The sequence below is a fragment of the Uloborus diversus genome, chromosome 1 (genome assembly GCF_026930045.1).
Source record: "Uloborus diversus isolate 005 chromosome 1, Udiv.v.3.1, whole genome shotgun sequence".
In the NCBI taxonomy this organism is placed as follows: Eukaryota; Metazoa; Arthropoda; class Arachnida; order Araneae; family Uloboridae; genus Uloborus; species Uloborus diversus.
The window spans coordinates 222,270,681-222,294,608 of record NC_072731.1 but is presented as its reverse complement, the minus strand read 5'-3'; the positions used below and the strand labels follow the sequence as shown (position 1 = coordinate 222,294,608).

At 32.6% G+C, this 23,928-nt stretch overlaps 1 protein-coding gene across 1 annotated transcript in view; it reads left to right on the top strand.

Moving 5' to 3' along the window:
* LOC129218889 (neural-cadherin-like) overlaps nucleotides 1-23,928 on the top strand; it is a 539,341-nt gene that overhangs the window by 5,725 nt on the left and 509,688 nt on the right. The window contains exons 4-10 of the mRNA XM_054853212.1: nucleotides 2,931-3,147; nucleotides 6,228-6,339; nucleotides 10,466-10,858; nucleotides 14,454-14,692; nucleotides 15,383-15,508; nucleotides 18,508-18,846; nucleotides 22,066-22,256. Coding sequence (XP_054709187.1) covers nucleotides 2,931-3,147; nucleotides 6,228-6,339; nucleotides 10,466-10,858; nucleotides 14,454-14,692; nucleotides 15,383-15,508; nucleotides 18,508-18,846; nucleotides 22,066-22,256 — 1,617 coding nt within the window. The remainder of the gene's footprint in view (nucleotides 1-2,930; nucleotides 3,148-6,227; nucleotides 6,340-10,465; nucleotides 10,859-14,453; nucleotides 14,693-15,382; nucleotides 15,509-18,507; nucleotides 18,847-22,065; nucleotides 22,257-23,928) is intronic.

Sequence of the window (23,928 nt, the reverse complement as noted above, 5' to 3'; positions counted from 1 at the left end):
TCCCCAAGGAAAAACTAAGATAGCTTGATTGCGTCACCGAGAGTCACGCGAGGATCACCGCGACAAATTCATCCCAGTGGTATGTTTTTCCGTCCACGGGTTCCCCACCTACTGTGGGTCGCGACCCTTATGTGGTTGTGAAGCATTTCATGTGATTCACTTTGTTTTCACATGTTTCCACCGATCTCCTATTGTAGTAATAATTTACAGTATTGTGGTTACTTTTTGTAAATAAATAAATTTAAAAAAAGACTTTCTGTGATTCGTATTTACCACAAATGTATCTAAAAAAGAAAATCAGATAGGTGAAATTATTTTGAAAGTCTTGAAATGTATGTTTAAAATTGTAGCTAGCTATTTTCCCAGATTTTTGCACTGATTACGTAACACACATAAATAAGGTATTTCAAACACCTTAAGTTATCATGTAAAATATGCACAAAATATATGTGATATAGGGTTCACGTACTGGTTGCTGGTTGGAACACATGAGTTCCAATGATATTTAAAGCATGACTCAAAAGCAAATATATGTTTACTAATTTGAATTTTGTATAAGATCATTTATTTGATGTAGATGCATCGGTGGTAGTGAGAGAATTAAAAAAAAAATTAAATTCCAAAGATAGACTTTAAAAGTATCTTTTAACGACGCCATTCTCATACTATATTTTATGGATATCTGTATATTTTTCTCCCCAAAGCAAACGACTTGTTGATTATAAGTACTTAAGTCATTAACAAAACTTTACTCATGATTTTTTTTTTAATGCAATGATATTCAACTTTTGTCATTTTACTCGTATTTTTTTCCTTTCGATAAATATGTAACTTTTAATATGGTCGTCAGGTAAAGTTTTCAGGGTCTTAAAGAAAAAAGGGTTAAAAAGAAATCTGTTCTGAAGGAGCTTTCCTTTTCAGGAAGAATATCCCAAAATTGAAGTATATTTTATGGTTAGATTTATTACTTAATCAATTTATTAGAGAAAACTCTAATTATTTATATGCTAGGCAAAATTTCATAAAGATTTGGTGGTTTCATAGATGTTTGAACCTATACATATAATAAAATAAGATGTTTGTGTGTGTGTGTGTGGTGCGCATCCCGGGAAAACGGTAAGGCCTAGAAAGATGAAATTTGGTATACAGGTGTAGTTTTTGCTGAAGTTGTGCACCTCGGGCTTCGATTTTTGATATTTTAATTAGAAAAATAGTTATTTAATGTTTTATGTGATTTTTAGCACTTTTTAGTACTTTTAACCTCACAGACCCCGAACCAATCGCGCTAGACAAATATTTTTGGTACTATAGTGTCGAAAATTTAATTTTGAATATGATGAACAAAAACATTTTGAAGATAGAGCAATTTTTGTATTTTTTATGAATTTTTGAAAAAACCTTTAATTTGCATGTTTTTCTGGGGCTTTTTTTTCTAATATCATCCTGCGAGAAGTATCAAAGCCTCATTTCTGAAATTTAAGTTGGTAATAGTAAAAACATTTCGCCCTCTTTAGAAGAAAAAAGTTTTTAAAAATACGCAATAGTTTTTTTTTTTACAATTTTTTTAATGCTGAACACATCATGTCCTTTCACGCATCAGTCGAAAAAAGCGTTCTTCAATCTTTTATGCTTGTGACGTCACTACTTGGGTTTCGATTCGATATTTACGATGGAATCTTAATCGCAAGCAATGTTGATCTTTTTTTTTTTTTCATTTTCTGACGTGATGACCACGTGTTTTTTCGGCAGCGCTTGCTTTTTTTCTTTCCTTTTTTTTTTTGTTTTATTTAGGGATTGCATTTATTTCTTTTTCCATTCCCCCCCCCCCCAAGCTGGACCTTTCGCTGTATCTATATTACGTTACATTTCATAGTTGTGCGCATTAACTCAATAAAAACAGCGAGATTTTTTTAATCTTTGTCAAACGCTACTTTTTGCACACTACGGGGAATTTGAGCTTTTTTTTTTTTGCTCTACTTAAATAAAAAAAGCGATTTTTTGAGTGTTCTTTGTTTTTATTAGGAAATGGGTGAGGAGGTCAAAATAAATAGAGATGGATAAGAAAATGTAGAGATAGATTGTAAAGGTAGATAGCCGCCGAAGGCGGCAATCTTGGCGTAAAAATGTGAATGGCACAAAAAAAAAGATAGAGATGGATTGATTAATACTGCTGCCAAATTTATTTAAACAACCGCCGAAGGCGGCAAACTTGAAGTAAAGAGGTAAATGACAAGTTAGCTAAACAGCCGCCGTAGGTGGCTGCTTGCACATTGGATGTCAATGCCCCCCTCCCTCCCCCACATACACCATGACTTTGAAAAAACAATGCTTTCACATAAAAGTGGAAGTGCTTTTTCTTTTTTTCGACAAAATATGCATGAAGAGTACGTCGTTTGTGTCTCCCCTCCCCCTCCTTTAAAAATATTCCAAACGACGACACTGGAGACAGATCTAGAAAATATTTTATTCAAATTATTAATGATATAGATAGATATAGATTGATTGACACCGCCACGAAATTTATTTAAGCAGCCGCCGAAGGCGGCAACATTGGCGTAAAAAAACAAATGATAATACTGATTTATAGAGAAAAACATTGATTAATGTCGTTGCTAAATTGTTTAAACAGCCGTCGAAGGCGGCACCCCTGGCGTAAAAAGGCGAATGGCGTAAAAAGGCGGACCAGCTGGTCGCCTCAGGCGGCTAGTCAAAAATATAAGAAGGAATGAAATACTTTACCTGTGTGTTGATGTATGAAAAATAACAATTGGATGCATGTGTTGATGTATGAAGAGTAACAAGTGTATGTATGTGTTGATGTGCGAAAAGTAACAAGTGGACGTGGGAAGAGAAACGGATGTGAGAATGTTCAAATGTTTTATTTTTCACAGTCAGATTCGTTGATGAATATTAATTGATTTATTTTCCAGCATTATCGAAGTGAAAGCGAAATCATTCGCAGACAGAGAGATCCGCTACACTCTAAGAGCGCAGGGTAAGGGAGCTGGAACCTTCAACATCGGACCCACAACTGGAGTTGTGAAACTCGCCAAAGATCTGGATTATGAGGATTTGCGACAACCCAAGTCCTATTCTCTCATCGTCACTGCCACCGAAGATTCTGGAGGTTTCTCAACTTCAGTTGAGGTATGACTTATCAGTAGAAACTTAACCCTTAATCTAAAAAAAAAAAAAATTTTTTTTTGGAATGAAAATACTAATACAGTGGTGGTCAGAATTATAAAGATACATAGAAAATTGCACAGTGAAAAAAAGTATTTCTGAAATAATTCAGTGAAATTAATACACAAAATGCCTTTTTTTTCTAGAAATTATTGCGGAATGCAGAACATTTGAAAATACAAAATATGAATGTTTTACCGTAATTTTTACTAATAATAAAGCTGCAAGTCTGGATCTCTGTGACGCGCATAGCAGCTAGACCGTTCGTTCGATTTTCATGAATTTTGGCACGAAACTAGTTTTTAGCATGGGGGTGTGCATCTCGAAGTGATTTTTCAAAAATTCGATTTTGTTCTTTTTCTATTCCAATTTTAAGAACATTTTACCAAGCAAATTATCATGGACAAGTAAATTACCATAACATGGACGAGCAAATTAACATAACGTGGACGAGCAAATTACTATAACATGGGCGAGCAAATTAACATAGCATATTAGCAAGAAATTCATCATCCATTATTTGTAAATATACAGGCGAATCAAATGACCTTTTAATTTTCTATTACGGGCAAAGCCGTGAGGGTACCACTAGTTAATAATAAAATGTCATTAATAAAACTGGACAAAATTATAAGGACAACTAGCGTTTTTCCCTGAAAGCCCCCTGTAATCAATAATTTCCTCCTTTTTTTCAGTCAATTATATCAGTTTTGATGAAATGGAAGTTGAAGAACGTTCTTGGAAATTTTTAACCTGACTTTTTCGATGAAAAAAATGAGTTCTTGCATGTTTCGATATTGAATTTTGTTTTTTCATTCTTCGGGTGCCAGAATATGCCTCACAAAGTTTCTATTAAACTTAGATCGAGCCTTTTGTCCGACCATTACAGTAATTTCACAAAATAAATCATTTTGAGATTTGAGAAACATGTAATTAGGCATTACCTGATGGAACAAATTGTTTAAACTCGTAAATGACTTTTTTTGTAAAATAAAATATTGCTCAGCATATGAACATTGCTCTCAGAAATACTTCTGCCCTCCACAAAAAAATATTGGTATAGATTCCGTCCGTTGCGAGACTTCCCCAGACCATTACTGAGCCGCCTCCAAATGTAAGCTTTGAAATTTGTTTTTTCCTTCACACAGATCGTACAGAAGTAGACAAAACAGGCTAGTTCATCCAAATCAAAATCCACTACAACGCATTTTTGGCATACTCAACCCTTGGTCGATCTCTTTTGAACTTTTCTTGAGTAGGTCGTAATATTAGTTTTACATCGTGAAACTTTTTCTTTTTTTTTCATAAAACATGTTGAACAGTTCGAGAACTGTATCATAACTGGAATTCCCATCTAATATCTCAATGTATTTGTTTTCTGGAGCAAGCTCGTCTTATTATGACGTGTTTCACACGTACAGAAACAGATGTTCGTCGTCCCTACCTGTTCGTCCTTGTGGTCTCTATTTCCCGAGATTTTTGGAGAAAACTCTAAATAAACGAACTCTATCTATTGAGATTTGTTGTTATTTGACGTTCAGTAAGTCGTGAAGTTTTTCGATAGACCAGTTTTCTTTTCACAGATTCTTTAGGTTTAGTACCTAGCGCCATGACAATAAAAATAGAATGCGTCGTCTTAACCGCTTACTAAGCATTTATATCGTTATGTAGTGCAGTGCGCAGAGCAAAAAGCAAGCAAATTTTTCTTTATAGAACACACAAATGTAATTGTCCTTATTTATGTTCCATATCACAGGGATGTCAAACTGAAATTTCATTCTATGAATACGAAATTCCTATGTATTTCCAATAAAAATAATTAAATATGTTTCTTTTACGATTCCAGTCACAAAATTTGCATTACTTTCCGACCAAATGCAATCAAAATTTCGGGGATTTTTCTTTTGTCCTTATAACTTTGGTAGTTTATGATTTTAATGAACTTGTATCAGTTGAAATGTATTACTTCTAATGAGCTATTGATTATGTAACACTAGTTTTTATTTGATTCATTTTCTATTAAAAGCGTTTTTTACACATTAAAATAGTTTGCATTCATTTTATAACTTTAAAAAATGTCTAACTGAGGCTTTAATGAAACTAAAAATAAACCTGAAACATTAACTTTTGAACTTAGCTGAGTGAACATTTAAAAAAAATAAAATCCAATTCCCTCTAAAAAATGAAAATACAGGAGCGAAAAAATAAAATAAAATAACAATAATAAAACGACCAAATAACCCGCATCATTAAATTTTTAAGCATCAAGGGCCTCTTAGTCTATTACAAAATTTAAGGCCGTGGGAACCAACCGCACAGAAGTAAAATACTGTTCTATAATATAAATCTGCAAAAATAACTGAGTTCAGTAGTAGCACAGTTGTTTTCTCTACTAACCATGTGAGCTGTTAATTTCACAACATTATTACAAAATCATTCAAAAATATGACATTTTAAGTTGATTTTTTAAGTGGATAATCATTTAAAAGAATGTAAAAGACATATCTGCAGAAAAGAACCGAATACATTATCAATAGCAGAAATGCAATAAGTTTAAACGCCCGAAATTTTAAACACAAAAATGAAGGGCATCGCCAGCTCAGTCAATTCCAGCAGGACTGCAGTCCTTTACTGCAGTCCTCGGCTGGAATTGACTGAGCTGGCGATGTATTTCTGCCTTAGCCACGGCTATAGGTTGTAACTTACTGAAAATGAAGGAATTTAAGGATTTTTAAGAAGTGTGAGAACATGAACCCTGCTAACGGCCACTCAGTATATTAACAGTAATAACGCTGGTTTTGGAAAGAAAAATGAACAGATTTAAGGGTTGCTAACTGAAAAACGCGACGCATTATATCTGACCCAAAAAATTAAGGAACAGTTGGAAAAGAGAACTATGGCCCTTTAATAGAGAACATGTTAGCATTGAATCAATGGGGGGAAACTCTATTCCATAAAGTGTTGGTCATCTGCTCAAGTGGTCATTTAATGGAGTAAGTCGACACAGTAATTTTCTATAATGATATTTTTATTTTCTCCTTTAGTTGACAATCAAAGTAACAGACGTCAATGATAATGCTCCAAGATTTGAACTCCCGGATTACCAAGCTCACAACGTTGATGAAGATGTAGCAGTTGGAACTTCCATTTTACAAGGTATATTAATTATATTTTGTTTCACTTTCACTCAATCGATTCCGACTTATAGTATCATCGATATCCAACTCATATTCTCTTTGAAGCTCTTCAATTTCCCCTAATATTTTATGTGCCATTATTATGCAAGGCTTGAATGTGTTAAAAAAAAAGTCAGTTTCATGACAAAATTAAAAAAAAAAAATAATAATAATAACCAGCACACTAAGGCCTCGCACCCTCTTCAATATTAAAACTGTTTGAACTGTCAATTGTATTCTGTTTCAACTGAACCCAGTCTTTCCTACAAAGTTCAAGAATCTCATCATCACATATGCAAAATTAAGCTTTCAGACTTTTTTTTAACTCTCAAGACTTTTCCCGCTTCAATGAAATCTCCTTATTATTTCTGGTTACCAGGTTCACTAAATAAAATAATTTAGAAGAGACTTTTTTCCTATGGAAGTTAAGATTTTTAAAATAAATAAATATAAAATGTGGAAAAAAAAATTGAATATTTAATATTGTTTCAAAAAGTTAAAGGCGAATCCAACTACGTTTTTCTTCAAAACAAAAAATTTGTTTTCCTCCTTTGAAATTCCTTTAGATATTATTTGAATGAAAGAAACAAGATAGGTTGTGCAATCAAATATTCAACGAGTTCATAGGAATACAAACACAACGTTTTCTTAAAGTATCATTGCAATTGTACAGCAGAACTTGTTTCGCAAATTCATTTGCAAGCATTCAAGTAATGACTTTGCCAAATGTGAGCAACAAATGAGAAAAATCAAATTGATAGAGAAAACTTGAGGGCCAAGAATTAAGAATCAGTGATGAAAATTGTTTTTCTTACAATTCTTCAGTAAAACAACTCATTTTTCTTGTCTAAAAATGTAATCCAGTAGTATATTATAAAATCTTTTAAAACATTGTTTCCTTTACTTGAACTTCGCATATCACAAAAATGAGTTTTAGTCACTGAAAACATGTTACTTTTCGATAGTATGTTTTATTTATTTCAAATGTAGACCTAATTTTAAATGATACGATGGGCATCACCTCGTTGGAAAAATGAGCGTAAAATGAAGGGAGAAGCAAAACCCTTCAAAATATCTACAACCAAGTGAATAAACCAAATACACAAGCTATCGTAACTGTTTCCTGATACATGAAAAAAAAAAAAAAAAAACCCATCCTCTATTAACTACTAATGCAAATTCATTAGGAATGTAGAAAGATTTTTTTTTTTAATTCCAGTTCTGCAGAAAAAGAAAACTCGGTTATGAGTGAACAGTACGTTTTTAGCTTCAAACCTGAAAATTCGTAAAAAATATAAAAATTTACAATGTAGTTCTATTGATAAAATAAATCTATTTGGTAAAATAAAAGTTATACGTGGTTCTGAGTGCTTCAAAGTGTTTATAGAAAATTGCAATTTAAGAGAGAAAGAGCAAAATAAATAAATCTATATATATAAAAATGGACTTTGGTAAATTTGTTCCCTAAGATCTCAGAAACTACCCGGCAGATTTGGCTGAAACTTTCAGTTTGTTCTTTTTGGTACTGGGGAGGTTTGTAGACCAGTTCGAAAAAAATCCGATTGATAGTTCCTTTTTTATTCTAATTTGTCCAAATTTTCGCATAAATGCCCCAATATGACGATGAAAAAATACGTGCACGTATTAAAATTATGCGTCCATCGAAAGCGCTTATTATTCTGCTGAAGATGGCATCTGTTAGAAAGTTCTAAGTTGTATGAAAAACGAGTTATGGGCTTTTTTTGTTCCATGTTCGAAGGCTTTCCTCAACCCAATTCATTATTTAGTGTATCATCTCAACTCCCAGTTCATAGTTAGAATTGTTGAATGTTTTTGTGTTTCGTCTGACTGTTTGAGGCTTTTCTCAAAACAAATCTTAAAGTAACGTTTTTTTCCCCCAAGGTTGGCTAATAATAACTAGATTTGGTTGATTATTTTCCATTTAAACGGAACTTTAGTGTAATTAATGGGTTTTTTTTTTAATTATTTGTGCTGATTAGATTTTTTAATCATTATCCAATCTGACTGCAGAAACCTCGCCAAAATTTATGCAGAAAGATTTCAGTAGAGGATGCATTTGGCAGTTTTTTCAACTGTCGCGGTTTTTGAAGTCAAAGACTACGTAATAATGTTTGTTAGCTTTCACCTTGTAAACAAAATATCGCCAATCAAAGAATCTTTAAAAACTTTTTTTACTGTAAAATAATCCAGCAACTAAATTAGGCAAATCCATAAACAGCACAAAAACTTCCATTAATGTGACTTTGTGCACAAATTCAAACCATCGCCAAGTTTTACTACTTATTTTGGAAAAATTTCGGGTGAAATTGTTTAGCGCCATTTTATGGTGACCAAAATTATCTTAGCATATGGCGACAATATCTCTTGAACAAAAATTTGTAACATACCGTTTTACAAAGTAAGGAGGGGTGCATTATCCAAGGTATCCCAAAACGATTCCCGCAAATTCGGTAACATTTTAAATCACACCAACAACCCACAATAATTGAAATTTTCCAAAATAACTAAGGCAAGTTTAAGGGGATCACGGGCGCGCGGCTACATTTTTTTGAACAGTTCGTTCTTCAATAGACATACAGAGAAGGTAAGACTCCATGTAAAAAAAAAAAAAATAAGTATTAACTGATAAATCTTTTTAAACATGTAAAGTTTAATTTCATATTTTGGAAATTCTTCAAATTTGTATACGCTTAAACTTTGTGTTTTCGTTTCTAAATGAATACTATTTTGCTCTTTTTACTTACTGCTACTTTAGTTTTATGAGTAAGGAAGAAGCTAGATTTTAAATCACGTCAAAAAGGTGTGTTTTAAGTTCTTTCACTTAAAAAAGAAAACAAATGCAAGTAACGATTGTTTCTCATAATTATTGCTAACCCAGGCAACGCCGGGTATTTTTGCTAGTAAACTATAAAATAAAATCTGCTACTTTTCGCTCATGGGTCCATTCCAACAATCCTAGAATCTAGTGCAGCACTAACAAATTAAAAATAAAATAATTGACATTTTCAACAAGGAAACGAAGTTTCTTCCAAGGGCAGTACCAAATGGCATTTAACACAACTATTATTTGAATTTGTTGGGTTTAATTATGTAAACAAAAATGAGGCAGTTTTTATCCACTTCTTGAAAATATCAAGCATCTTTGACAAAAAGTTTTCTTAATTGCTACAAGTTGCACAAATGCAGACTTCTCACTGTTGTGAAAAATATTTTCAGCTACTAGTATAAAGATTAACTGAGCGTATTTAATTAGTGTATCGGCTTCAGCGTGATCACCTGCAGATTGACTTAGCACCCAACGAGAGCGAATAAATCTCTGGATTCTGTAGCTTGGTAAGAATTACAGGCGAGTTAGATTGATAGTACTTGCTTGCAATTCTGTCTTAGCTTTGCCCATGATTGCAAAAATCCTTTTGGAGCTTTACATTAAACCAACCTAAGTTTTCTTTGAAGGTTCCAAAGAAACGACTGGCTTTAACCTGGGAGATTACTGTATTCTTTCACAATTTCAGGAAGGTTAATGAATTTTAGTGAGAAACGCTTCTGGTTTTCGCAAGATAGGTTACTTGCAGAAATTGGGCACATCTGCTGCCCATTATTTTTCAGAAATGTTTATGAATTGTTTTTACAGTGTGTGCTGCAATCAGTCCCCATCGATGTTAAACTATACATAAATATATACTTTAACAAGCATAAAATTACTTAACATTTTGTGGAAATTTTGGAAATGTGAAGCAAATTGTTACCAAGATAATATCAATTAGAATTTCAGACACGTGTTTCTGGGTTACAGAGAACACCATTACCTTTATAAAAAATGAGTCTTTTTTTTTTCATTGAGAAAGGAGTTAGTTCCTTGTAACTGACACATGAATCTGGAATTTAATATCTTTTTGTGCAATTTCAACGCATTTTTTTTATTATAACTATCGATCAAAGATAAGCTTTTGATTTGTATTTATAGCATCGATTAGCAAACATTTGTTGTATTGGTCGATTTTTTTTTCTGAGACGTGTACTTTTTGGATTAAAAAAAAAATGACAACTTTTTTGCTAACATGTTACTTTTTCTTCTCTCACAACAGTATCTGCAAGTGATATGGATCAAAACAAAAATGCAGAAATTGAATATTCCCTTGACAAAGATGACTTCACCATCGACAACAAGGGTATCATCTACTCCAACAAAAGACTGGATGCTGACATAAACAACACTTACGTGCTCACCGTTCGTGCGACAGATCGCGGAGATCCGCCACTGACGGGCACAGCGACGGTCCGGATCTACACAGAAAACAAAAACGACGAACCTCCCAAGTTCAGCCAGGATGTGTACACGCCAAATGTGGATGAAAACGCAGGGCCCAACACGTTGGTCACCACTGTGGTGGCTAGTGACAAGGATGGAGACAATATTTATTTTGGATTTGTTGGAGGAGGAACAGTGTCTGGGATGTTTCAAATAGAAGAAAGGACAGGTGAGATTTGGAGCCGTTAGGAGTTGACTGAGCACCTTACTTTTTCATATTTTTAACACCAGTTAACCCTTTTGAGGCCACTATAGCCACGATCACAAAACAATTTTCGACCCTGTAAATCCCCGCTCTGGCTCCACAAAAAACCGATTGAAAAATTGCCCGTTTCCAATTTAAAAAGAGGTTTCCCATTATGCCACAGAAAGCGGTTTTTACCCAGCATCTGTAGCGGCTAAAAGACGAACTTGTTTCGCGTAATGCATTCTGGGTAAAATTCCGCTTTCCTCCCAGAAGCGAGCAGGAGGAGAAAAAATCCACATATACCCCGCAAATACCCGGAATGCGGTGGAAAGCTGGTTTCTTCTGGGGTCGAAAGGAAAGGAGGGTCGGGCCCTCATGTGTAAAGAAATTTTTTTTCAGCCAATTGAGAGTTGCTTCAAAAATTTTCTGAACAAAATTAAAAAAACAAAAACTGATAGCCTCAAACGAAGCGGCAGTGCCTCAAACAGTTGATGCTTAAACACCTGCCGTAGCTGCTGTCATAATAGTAACACAAATGAATTGCAAACTGATGTATGGACATGATTAATAATGAAAAAAAAAAAAAAAATACAGTAAAAGAAAGGGGTTTTAAAAGTCACATATAATATTCTCTGTGTATACTTCTGTAACTTTTATTAAGCAAAATGCATATGAAAATTTTAATTACATTAGTTTTACATAACTTGTTTCGGTACATAAAGATTATGTTAGCTGTTTTAAATTTCAAGAGCCGTACTTTTTTTTAACAATATAAATTTTCGAATCAGCACTTACATTTGAACGAATTGTTAAGATTTCACATGCAAAGAAATTTTTTAGAGTTTTGAGCTGACTTTAAATGTTATCTCAAAAGCAAATTAAAGTTAGCTCTACCATGAAAGTTTTTTCACATAGTAGCTGTTAAAGTTTTAAAGCACAGCAGCTGGTATACAATAGTGCTCACGTCATCTTATTTTGATTTTTGAAAAGCAGAAATAAGAAACAGAAAATGTACTACTGTTTGCAGGAGTTTATTCAAAACACAGGGGATAAAACTTTGAGACTGACTTTAAAACCCGAGATCCGGAAGAGCTATTGATATAAGTCTGGTACTTCCAAACTCTCAAGTATTGTATATTATTATATTTACTACTTCATTATAGAAGCATCGTTTCAAACAGTTAAGCAATTTCAGGCTTGATGAATAAAATCAGTGTGAATTTGTTTAAAGAAACAAAATTCAATAACCCTTTTGAATATACAGTTTATGCCGGATAATTGAATCAATGGTTTACTGAAATCGTCAAAAACAGAACAAAATCTAACTTTATTGAATTAGCCACTTTATGAAATCAAAACTGTTTAGAACAAACATTTCATATAAGCGGGGGACACTGTATGGAGAATGTCAAAAAATTTATTCAAATTAAATTCGTTTGCAAAGATTTGGAAAACTAATTACGGCCTGTGATCTCTCGTATCAGCAATGGACTTTAATCCTACTTGTTCCATAACACCTGACAATTTTTGAGTTTCATCATAAGCGCCCTTTTTAAAAATATGCATTTACTTTTATATGAAGCGAACCTCCTAGGTATAATGTAGCTGCAAAAATTTATTGAAAACCTTAAATAAAAGAGGAACACATACATACATATATACTGTTAGTCATTAACATAGATTTTTCAGAATTCTATATTAATTTTCAGAGAATAAAATTCATTACCCAAATAAATCTTTGCAATATTTTTATGCTCTTATGATTGTTTTTGAGAAAGTCTGCAGAACCTAAAACTTTTAAAGGTAAGATAATCTTGCACTTTAGCGAGTGAAGGTTTTGTACATATTTTTCGGGATACAATTCACAGGTAATTAGTACTTGTAAGTTTTAAGTCCAGCATGTAATTATTTCTCGGTACTAATTTATCAAGATACTTTCTTTAATTCTTCAAGTAAATTTTTTAGGTAATAGTGAAGATTTTACAATCAATATAATGTAGGTTCATTTTGTAGACTGTTTTTGAGGTTTTTATCTGCGCCAGGGTGGCGACAGGAACTGCGAAAAAAAGTACCCTAACTTTTCTCTGATTAAGTTCACCAAATTTCCCTGATTTACGTTACCAATGATAATGGTTTTCTTTCTTGGCTCTACTTGAAATCCACTACATGTTTGTATAAAATGCAGTATTTTAAACGCTTTAAGTTGTGTAAAGTTGTTGAACTAAAGATATATTTTAAAAAGATGCTACTTTTTTAATAAAATGGTTAAAAAAAACATATTAAGTCAATTTTTTTTGGGGGGGAGGGAGACCTACAAAACAGTATATTAGATTTTTCTATACATGGAAAGATCATAGAAAATTTAAAAAAAAAATAGTAAAAAAAAACTTAGCATAAGAATTTTAAGAAATATTAAAATTACTCTTAAAACATATGTGTATTTATGATAGAACTAAAAAGTAATTGAAATTACTTTGAACTAAGTTTTCAAACAGTACAATAATTGTTGCAAGAATAACAAGTAATAGTGAAAGAATAGAAGTAATGTAGTTATTCTTATATAACTAATTGACATATTTATGCAAAACAGATGAAATCATTTGACATCCATTCACATAGGGAGCTTATCTCTAATCAAGAACATAAGTTTTAATGAATGAATACAGCATTTTAACAATAAAAAAAAAATAAAGATATTTACTTAAGTACACAAGTTAACTCTATTTCAAATGATTTCAGTATGTAACGAAAAAAAATCTTAGATTGCTTTTGTAACAAACAACTTTGAAACGCAAGAAAAAGAAAAAAAAAAGCAATTAGTTAATTTCAAAATATATAAAAGAAGAATACAACTTGGTTATAAAATTAAAGAATCACTTAAGTCTGAAGAAAAGAAAACCTTTATAATCTGGTGACAACAAATAGTATAACGGCAAAAAACAATTTTTTTTAATTGAAAGTTCAAATTTAGCAATTAAATTAAAAACGCGAAGAAGTAATAACTTTTAAGCTTTTATAGTATTAATTCAAAAACCATAGATATCTTCTTGAAATCTTGATTACAATACGCTAATTACTTTGAGACGATGGAATAAAGGCACAGGAGCTAAGGCATTAATGAAGGCTTCCTCTTTGCCTATATGGTTGTTTATTTTACGTAGCATTGAAAGCATAAAAGGAAATTTTAAGCTAGGTAAAATAAACAACCTAACAGACACAGAAGCAATCTTAGGAAGTTCATCCTGTGGTTAATAAGTAAGATTCAATACTTTGACGAGGATACTTTGAGGAAAAAAGATGCACTAATGAGCGGCAGTGTATAATCGCACCTCATTAATTTTACTTTTTTTTTTGAAACAGATAATTGGCAGAAAATGCGTAGAGAATTAGAGTACTCAATTTTGTAAAGCAAAAAAAAATTTTTTTCTTCATAAAATCAATTTTCCCTGATATTTTTGTTATTTTTCAAAATTCCCTGATATTTCCCTGATCTGTCGCCACCCTGTGCGCCACAGACTGCAAAAGGAAATTCTGCTGCTGGGTTATGAAGTGACGCTAACCACTATTCTATTTGCAGGTGTGATCCGACTAATCAGTGGTCACATCCAACTCGACAAAGACAAATATGAGCTTAACGTAACGGCCCGTGATGATGGTGCTTGTTGCAAAAATGGTGCCTTGACAACTCACACCAGCACAGCTCTGGTGGTAGTCTTCATCACTGATGTGAATGACAATAAACCAATTTTTGAAGAATGCAATACTTACGCTCCTCAGGTTGAAGAAGGTGCTCCTAGTGGGACCCAAGTCATTAAAGTAAATATAGTTTTTCTTTGAATGAAAAAATAATGGTTAAAAGTACAATATGTAAAATTTATGGTGATTCTTTTGAAACATGAAAATTAGATTTCAGTTGCATAGGCAAAAATTTAACACTTATTCAGGGCGTTAATGTTTGTTACAAATGGTTATTTCCAGTCACTAAAATTTTTAAATTAAAATGTTTCAACGGAATTAGAAAGCTTTATATTTATTAGTTGTTTCTGTATTTTAAAAGCAAGATGGTAAAAATTCTGCATTTGTGCAAAAATGTAGAAAATAAATGAATAATTTTGATGAAATTTAAATCATATTGAAAAAAGAAAAAAAAAGCAGTCAAACGAAACTTCACTGGTAATTTTAAGCAATTATTGCTGTAAAACTAGAGTACATTAAGCTGCAATTTCAGTAAAGTTCTTTTATTAATTCATTGATTCTAATCAAACATTTTCCGCTTGTGATTTGAAATGAAACGAAATACATCAACTAAAATAATAAAACTTTATTTTATCCAGGTATTAATAGTAACTATAAAACACAAAATCATTGATTGATAATATCTGTACAAGACAGTCTCTAACAAAATACTTTATTCTGATTTGACTTGTATTTAACATACTAATAGCTCATTTTAGAAACCTATGTACAGCCAAATGCTTCTGTAAGACTAAAAAATTTAAATTTCAGGTGAAAGCAGTTGATAATGACAAAGGGCATAATGGACAAGTGAGATATTCCATAGTTCAACAACCTAATCAAAAAGGGACAAAATTCATAGTTGATGAAGTTACTGGTGATATTCGAACAAATAAGGTAAGAGTCCAAAAAGGAATCTCAATCACACATACACACACAAATGACGTGTATATAATGTATCTGTAATACAGATATACACACAAACTGCATATTTCCTAGAATTCAATAAATAAAGTAATTGGCAAACATAAAAACACATTTGATTATTATGCAATAAACAAATCTCTTAAAATTAGTATCAGTAGGTTACCCCAAAACTTACCTTGTGGCTGCACCACTGCCGGCTTCTATGATTTTCAAAATATCTACTTCTAAATATATTTTTCTATTGAAAATCAAAACTTAAAGAAACTTTTAAACAACAGTGCACATAGTACCATATCAGAAGACTTACTAACCGAAAAATACCCATACAGTAGAGCGCCGATTATCCGAACTCCAATTAACCGAACTTCCAATTATCCGAACCGTGTTTTTCGCCTTTTAAAATTTTTTAACCGAACTTCCAATTATCCGAACCGTGTTTTTCGCCTTTTAAAATTTTTTTCTGAACTTTATGCGAACGGCATATTTTTCATCCAAAACCTAATTTTTTTTCCTGTCCCTTCCAACCAAGCTTTCAATTACGTACGTACTCTTTTTTTCACCCTGTTATCTATCTTTTTTCTTTTCTAAAGAGAAAGAGGGCAGAGTACTCCTACTTCTTGATAGTGCACCTTCACATCCGTGTGCAGATACCCTTGAACGGGAAAATGGGAAGTTCCGAGTAGTTTTTGCCACCTAATGTTACATCACTGATACAACCCATGGATCAGAGTGTAATAGAGACATTTAAGCGCTTTTATAGAAAGCAAATGTTGAGAAAGATGCTTCTATCAGAAGACACTGAAGAGCCTGATTCCCAGAATGCCAAAAACATTAATTTAAAAGATTGTTGCATTATGGCTGCCGATTCCTGGAAGCTTGTAAAATCATCAACGTTAAAAAATGCCTGGAATAAAATTTTAAACAGGGAAAAAATTGATACTGGAGCAGAAGCATCTGATAAGGAAAATGAGGAGTGTAAAACTATAAAAGAGATGGGAAGAATCCTAAATTATGAGGAAAAAGAAATTAATGAGTGGCTAAATTGGGACATGCAAGACCCTGGATATCAGATTTTAAATGACAATGAGATTGTGGCTGAGATTGAAGGCGAAAATGAAGAAAATAAAAATGAAATTGAAAATGAATGCTCTGAAAATGACCCAGGTCCATCACATAGCGAAGCCTTTGAATGCTTGGAAAAAGCTATGAAATGGCTCGAAAGGCAGAAAGACGCTGATCCTATTCAAGCAATGCATTTAAGAAGCATTAGAGATATGGCAGCATTGAAAAGAATGTCTTCTTTGAAGCAAGAAAAAATCAAAAGCTTTTTTACTTAAATTATAATCTTTTTTAAAAAAGACAAAAAAAAGTTTAAAAAATGAAAAAAAGACAAAAAAAAGTTTAAAAAATGAAAAAAAGACAAAAAAAAGTTTAAAAAATGAAAAAAAAAGACAAAAAAAGTTTAAAAAATGAAAAAAAAGACAAAAAAAAACATTTTTAAACACGCCAGCACTAACAGTGTTGCCAGTCCTAAGCCTGGATAAAGTGTGAAGGTTTTTGTATAGATAGGGATATCCTTTAAATTGTCTGTCCAATTATCCGAACTTTTGCTTATCCGAACTAGGGTCGGTCCCGACGTGTTCGGATAATCGGCGCTCTACTGTATATTGATGATCTTCCACAAAATTTAAATGATATTGTGAAAGAAATTTTAATTCTACAAAAAAAAAAAAAAAAAAAAAAAAAACATGCAAAAGCTTTTAGAAATGTATTCATACAACAATTAAACATAGAAAACTGAATTTAAATTTTTCCTAAACATACCTGGATTTAAAATCGAGACTTAAAACTAGAGCTGTACAAAGTTCTCTGCAGCTGTGGTAATCCTTAACCCATTAATGCCGGTTTCGAAAAAAACAATAAACTGTGATAATTTTATTAGTATTTATTTATTTTATGTCTATATATTATAATTTTTTTCCCGGTTGGTATATTTTTGTACCAACCGGCATGAATGGGTTAATGACCAAAAATGATACTATTGAATACAGTAATTCAGTAAAAGTAAAAATAATATGTTGTCTTTCAAAGCATTTTTTTGTAAAATAAAAAGAGAATTGTCATTTTTCCACAAAAAAATCTTTCAGTAATAACTTAATTAAATTAAAAAACGTATCTCTGCAGGAAAAGACAATTTGAAGCTTTCATTTTTTAAAAATGAATACAAAATTCGCAAGATACTAATACAAATATGACAACCAGCAACAGGCTCTGGGTCCAGCTAGGCAGATCCTAGTCAGTTTATAAGACCCAATGAAGATCAATGGCCCTCTTAAAGCTATCCACCCCCTTACTCATTAACTCCTCTTCTGGTAAGCTGTTCCAAGTGCTCACAACCCTACTAAAGAAGCTATTTTTCCTAATTTAAAGGTTAGCCTGAGATTTGAATAGCTTAAAACAATGACTCTTCATCTTACTTTCAGTGCAAAAATTTATCCAGTAAACATCTTTCATTTTGATAAATTTAAACAACTGAATCATGTTCTTTCTGACTCTCTTTTGCTCCAGGCTATACATATTAAAACTATTAAGTCTGATATCATAATATAAATCTGAAAGTCCCCTTACAAGTCTAGTAGTACCTAGTGCTGTAGTTAGGGTGGGGAGAAACACAGGGGAATGGCTTCCCTCAATTTTTTTTATTGGTAAACATAATGCAAAGGGGTAACAATGCACGGTAAATTGGTTTCAAACCAGGTTTTTTCTTGGTGCATTCCCCTGAACCCTAAGGTGAGTTCCCCTGAATATTTTTTTCCAACTACAGCACTGAAATTATCCTTGCACTTTTATAGATACAAGGATTTTATAGATACATGGTACACATATACAGATAGGAATATATATTAATTTATTACGTATATAAACGATGCATAAAAATAACCTTTGGCTAAATATGTTTTGTTTTCCAGGTTTTTGACAGAGAAGGAGATGATGGACGTTTTGTAAGTGTGACAGTCAAAGCGACTGATCGAGGCAATCCACCCCTAGAAGGAGTTTGTTCATTCAAAGTAGAAATAACAGACATCAATGACAATCCACCCCTGTTTGATCGGCAGGAATATAGAGAAAACGTGAAGCAAGATACGCCAAAAGGAACGAACATTTTGAGAGTGTCAGCATCAGACGAAGATGCTGATAACAATGGTGCTATAGTTTACAACCTTACTGCTCCTTATGATCCAACAGATCTGGACTATTTTGAAATAAATCCCGATTCTGGATGGATTAGTTTAAAGAAAGCATTAGATGTAAGTTCAGGGGACACACAATTGTGTTTTATAATTGAAAAAAAAAGGAAGATGTTTAAATGGAGCATATATCTTACCTCACAAATGCATAATTATGTATAAGTGAAAAAAAGTTGGTTTACTTTCTTTTGTGCTTTTTTAATTGTTTATTACCATGATATAAAAATATACAAATACAATACAAATACAAAAGTGTCGACCAGCAACAGGCTCTGGGCCCAGCTAGACTGGTCCTAGTCAATTTACAATCCCCAGTGAAGATCAATGGCTCTCTTAAAACTGTCTACTCCTTTGCTCATTACCACCTCTTCCGGTAAGCTGTTCCAAGGTTCCACTACCCTGCTAAAATAATAATTTTTCCTAATATCCATGTTAGCCTGAGATTTAAATAGCTTAAAACAATGACCCCTTGTCCTGTTTTCAGTGCTAAACTTTAGCCCCGTAACATCTTTGGTTTTAATAAATTTAAACAGCTGAATCATGTCCCCTCAGTCTCTTCTTTGCTCAAGACTGTACATTTTTAGCCTTCTAAGCCTGGAATCATAATCTAAGTGGGAAAGTCCACTTATTAGCCTTGTAGCCCGCCTTTGAACCCTTTCCAATACATTAATGTCTTTCTTAAGATAAGGAGACCAAAACTGAACAGCATACAGTGTAACCCTGATTTTTCATTGTTCGTTTTATGAATTATCCTGTCTCCAATTTAATTTTCTGCTGGTCTGTGAAAATTGCAGACTGGTAAGGATAAAACATTTCGGATTATACGTTAACTTTTCACAAAAAATCCTCTTAATGCGTCTGAAGGCAGATGAAGCTCATATTTCCTGTACGAGCCTCACAGAAACATTTCCTAAGTTTCCTTTTTGTGGTAAATTTGGTTCTTGGCTGTTTGAAGCTGCTTCGGCATTCTTTATGTTCCTTCTTATTGGCTTCATTGTGAAAGTATAAAAACTCTAAAGCAATGTTTGAATGAGTACAAAGAAGCAAATTTGTAAAAAAAAAAAGCCAGTACAGATCATGTTATAAAGGATATTGCATGTAAAAGCAAGTAAATATTACAGATTTCTTCCCATCTCGTTCAGGGACTTCCGGGGAAAGTGTCCATTTTGAAACAATATCCTGTTTTTTTTACCCCCCCCCCCCCACTAACCGTTTTTATATTTCCCCATTTGGTCACTAGTCCGAAGGAAAACATAAAGTCTGGGTTCTACTGTGTATACATATATATATATATATATATATATATATATACTTACTTTTATAACTACTAATATATTTGTTTATTCATCATCATAAAATAAAAATCAAAACAATAAAAGTCTGGTTTCTAATACAATGATCAAGAAAAGACTAGTACATAGCTTAACATGGTTATTTTATAACATTCTGCCATGAATATAGGAACTAGGATTAATAATATTGGTCGGATGTGATGGTGGTGTGAAAAATGGATTTAGAAAACTGCATTAGTATGAAGTATACATCAACTGCAGATATATAGCTAACATAGCAACATTTATGAGACAATTTGTAACAGTCTGATCTAGCTATGACCCAGGATATACAAGACAAACTATCTCTCAGTCATAGTAAATCTTCTTACAAAATTGACTAAAGTATGCTATTTACAATACTTGGAGTAAAAGCCCTTGAAAGTGCAACTCTAGTTAAGTAGAACTGAACTTTCCTTTCACATTTCTTATCTCTTTTTCCAAAGAGAATTTTCAGCATGTATAAAATCAAGCCAACATTATATTTTTAATCTTCTCAAATCCTACTGTTTCATCCAGCCCACCTTGGCTAGGAACCCACTTTTAAAAATTCATGAACCAATGCTTTGGCAGAAATTTTCATTTAAATATAAAAGTAATCAGTAACAGGTTTTGAGCCTAGCTACATTGGCTCATTCAATTATCAAACATCAATGAAGATCAAGTCTTCTCAAATTTATCCACCTCATTGCAAATAACAGCTGTTTGTGGTAAACAATTTCAATTCTATCCACATTTCCATTTTAATAAGTTTAAACAACTGGATTGTGACCCTCATTGCTTAAGACTATTCATATGAAGCTGAAGCCGCATGGCTTCGGGGGAAAACTAATTTTCCAGTAGTGGACTGTATGGTGAGATTTGATGACTGCATTGATGAGTCGTTGGTAAAACAAACAATGCAATTTATTTACAATTAGGTATAAGCATAGTAATATAAGAATAGGATACGTTTGTATCCTTGCAAAGGATTGGGAGCGAGAGCCCTATGGTTGCATCCGCTAGCAATGTTCGAAGCACATCTGACAAGGGATGGTTTCCCACGCTCCTCTCTGACAATGGGGGCTTTAGGCTTGCTTGGCAAAGCCAAGAGTCAAGACCTCAAGCGTTGCTCCTTATCACTTGGGGACACATGCAGAGGCATTAACAGAAGCCTTTAAAACCTGAATTCATAATCTAAATCCGCATGTTTATTTACTAAACTAGTGATCCTCCTTTGAACCCTTTTCAATAAATTAGTATGAGGCAGTACAAAGAAAAGGGATGTAAGTACACTTTTTTAAGATTGAGTAAAACACAGGATGAATAGATCAAACCTTAAGCAAGCTTTCATTGTAATATTTTCCTAAATCATGCTGTATGCCCCTACCAGGGCTACTAGTATGATCTCTCGCCATAAAACAAATGAGAGTTTTGCCTACCAATAAATTGTTACCTCCAAATATTTAATCTTGGCATTTACACCTCATTGCTTCTAAGTGCTTCATGTCTTTTTTGAGAAAAAGGTAAAGTGTTCAATGATAATTTTTGGTCAAAAAGATGAGAAACAACTTAAAATCATTATGTAACTAGTTAACATTTCTGAACTGTTTGTCAAATGAACTAAGAATAAGTTTTAAATAGCATAATTATTTATAACTCCATGTGTGTTTTAATAACAGACATACATAAAAGTTTTTACTGATATAGAATTACAAGTAGCAATTGCAATAATTTTAATGCCTAGTCTGACAAAAAGGTACACACAAATTTTAATCTGTCTTTTGGAGTTTACTACAGAATATTTGAATGTAATCAGTGAAAATGTTAGGAATGTATCTTTTCAATACAACTGTTTTATTGAAGTATGTTATACTTGAAATATCTTTTAACTGTTTTTTGTAATTTTGTACATGTTATGCTCAAATTTATTTTCATTGCTCAAATTTACATTAATGATATTTTATAGAGGGATCAATATCACCTCCGTGCCATAGCTTTAGACAAAGGCTTGCCTCAACACAGAGCTACAGTAGAAGTAATTATAGATGTTGTTGATCGTGCAAACAATCCACCTATATGGGATCAGCCAGTTTATGGCCCTATTTTTATAAAAGAAAATTATATGGTTGGCCAAGTCGTAGCTTCAATAAAAGCTAGGTAAGTTCTTGGTTTTCAGAGCAAATTCAATTATGCAGTTACTCCTTTTTGAAAATCCTGTTTCACTAGAATTACTATTAATGTTTCATTTTATTGGTCCATTTGATAAGTGAACAAAAACTAACCACTTTGTGAGCACATTTTTTATGTTATTGATGATATGATTCTCTGATGACACCCTTCGATAATAACATAGTAGCACTTTAATATAGTATAGGAGTTAAGAGTATTTTAAACCATACCTACTTATTGTAAAATATGATTTTAAATTGTTTGAAGAAGAATTGTTTGTAGAAATTTTCCAGTCCGTGTATTTGTATGGGGAAAAAACTAATACTGGAGAAAGATAAATTTGTAGTTAATTGTATTTTGATATAACTAAAAAAACTGTGATTTGCCCTCCCGCCCAGTTTACAATGTCAATTATAACATATAAAGACTTAGAAGGCAGCTAAATGTCCATAATTACTAATTTTGGTATACACTATTATTTTCAAATATTTTTATGTACTATCTAAAATTTTGTAGACATGCCATACAACATTTAGGCAAATACAAAAGACACAATCACCAAGAGGCTCTGTGACTGTCTATCAACTCCAAATTAAGATCAAATGCCTTTTTAAAACTGCTTATCAGAAGTAATTATCCTTTCAGGCAAACTATTCTAATTAACAATAGTATGGAAATAATAAGTTTTCATAATGTTAATGTGAAACCCGCAATTAAAATAGATTCAATAACTTTTGGTTCTGCTTTCTGTGCAAAAATTAAGCCAATCAATATCGTCCACTTTAATAAACAACTGAAACACATTCCCTTCAACTCTCCTTTCTAAAGGCTGCATATTAACAAAACTTCTTTGAACACTTTCTAATTTTGCTGCTGGGGGGAGGGGGAGAGTAATGTTTGATAATGTTCCCCTTACCCCCCCCCCCCCCCAATGACGGATGTGATTAAATTACATTTTAAATATTGGTCATTTTGGATGTTTGTCAACAAATAATGGCAAATTATTTTTAAATGTTTATTGAAACCACAAAATATTTTCGCAGTACATGAAAACTATTAAAGGCATCTAGATAGGAGTTTTCTCTCTCATTTGGTAATTACTGGGCATAATGATTGTGTCTACATACCCACTAGCTCTTGGATGGAGGGGGTAGGATAAAACTTTATAACCTCTTTTGTTTAGTGACTCTTCTTTTCCCAACCATTTTTGCTACATTTGGAATCACCTTTTTCCTAAGGCTTTGCTGTTTTACTTTTGTTTATGGCATCACTTTCATATACAGTTAGCTCTCTGTTTAACAACGCTCTATTTAATGACTTTCTCTATTTAAAGACGACTTTTCACGGTCCAGGTGCTTCACGGTAGTTTTGTAAGCATTCTATTTAAGGACACATTCTACTTAAGGACAATTTTTTGTGGTCCCTTAAAGTCGTTAAATAGAGAGCCAACTGTATTTCTTGTGAGCAATTAATGCGTTTTGCAAATTTACCATATGTAAATTAAAATACATTCTATTTACTTCAATATATTCCATAAATCAGGAATTAGATGAAGCTTCAGAAAAGTTTCACACCTGTATTCTCTTCTATAATGCCAAGAAATTTTGAGCTTTGTCAACCAGAAACTTTTTGTAAAAGAATTGAGGGTTATGTATTGCAT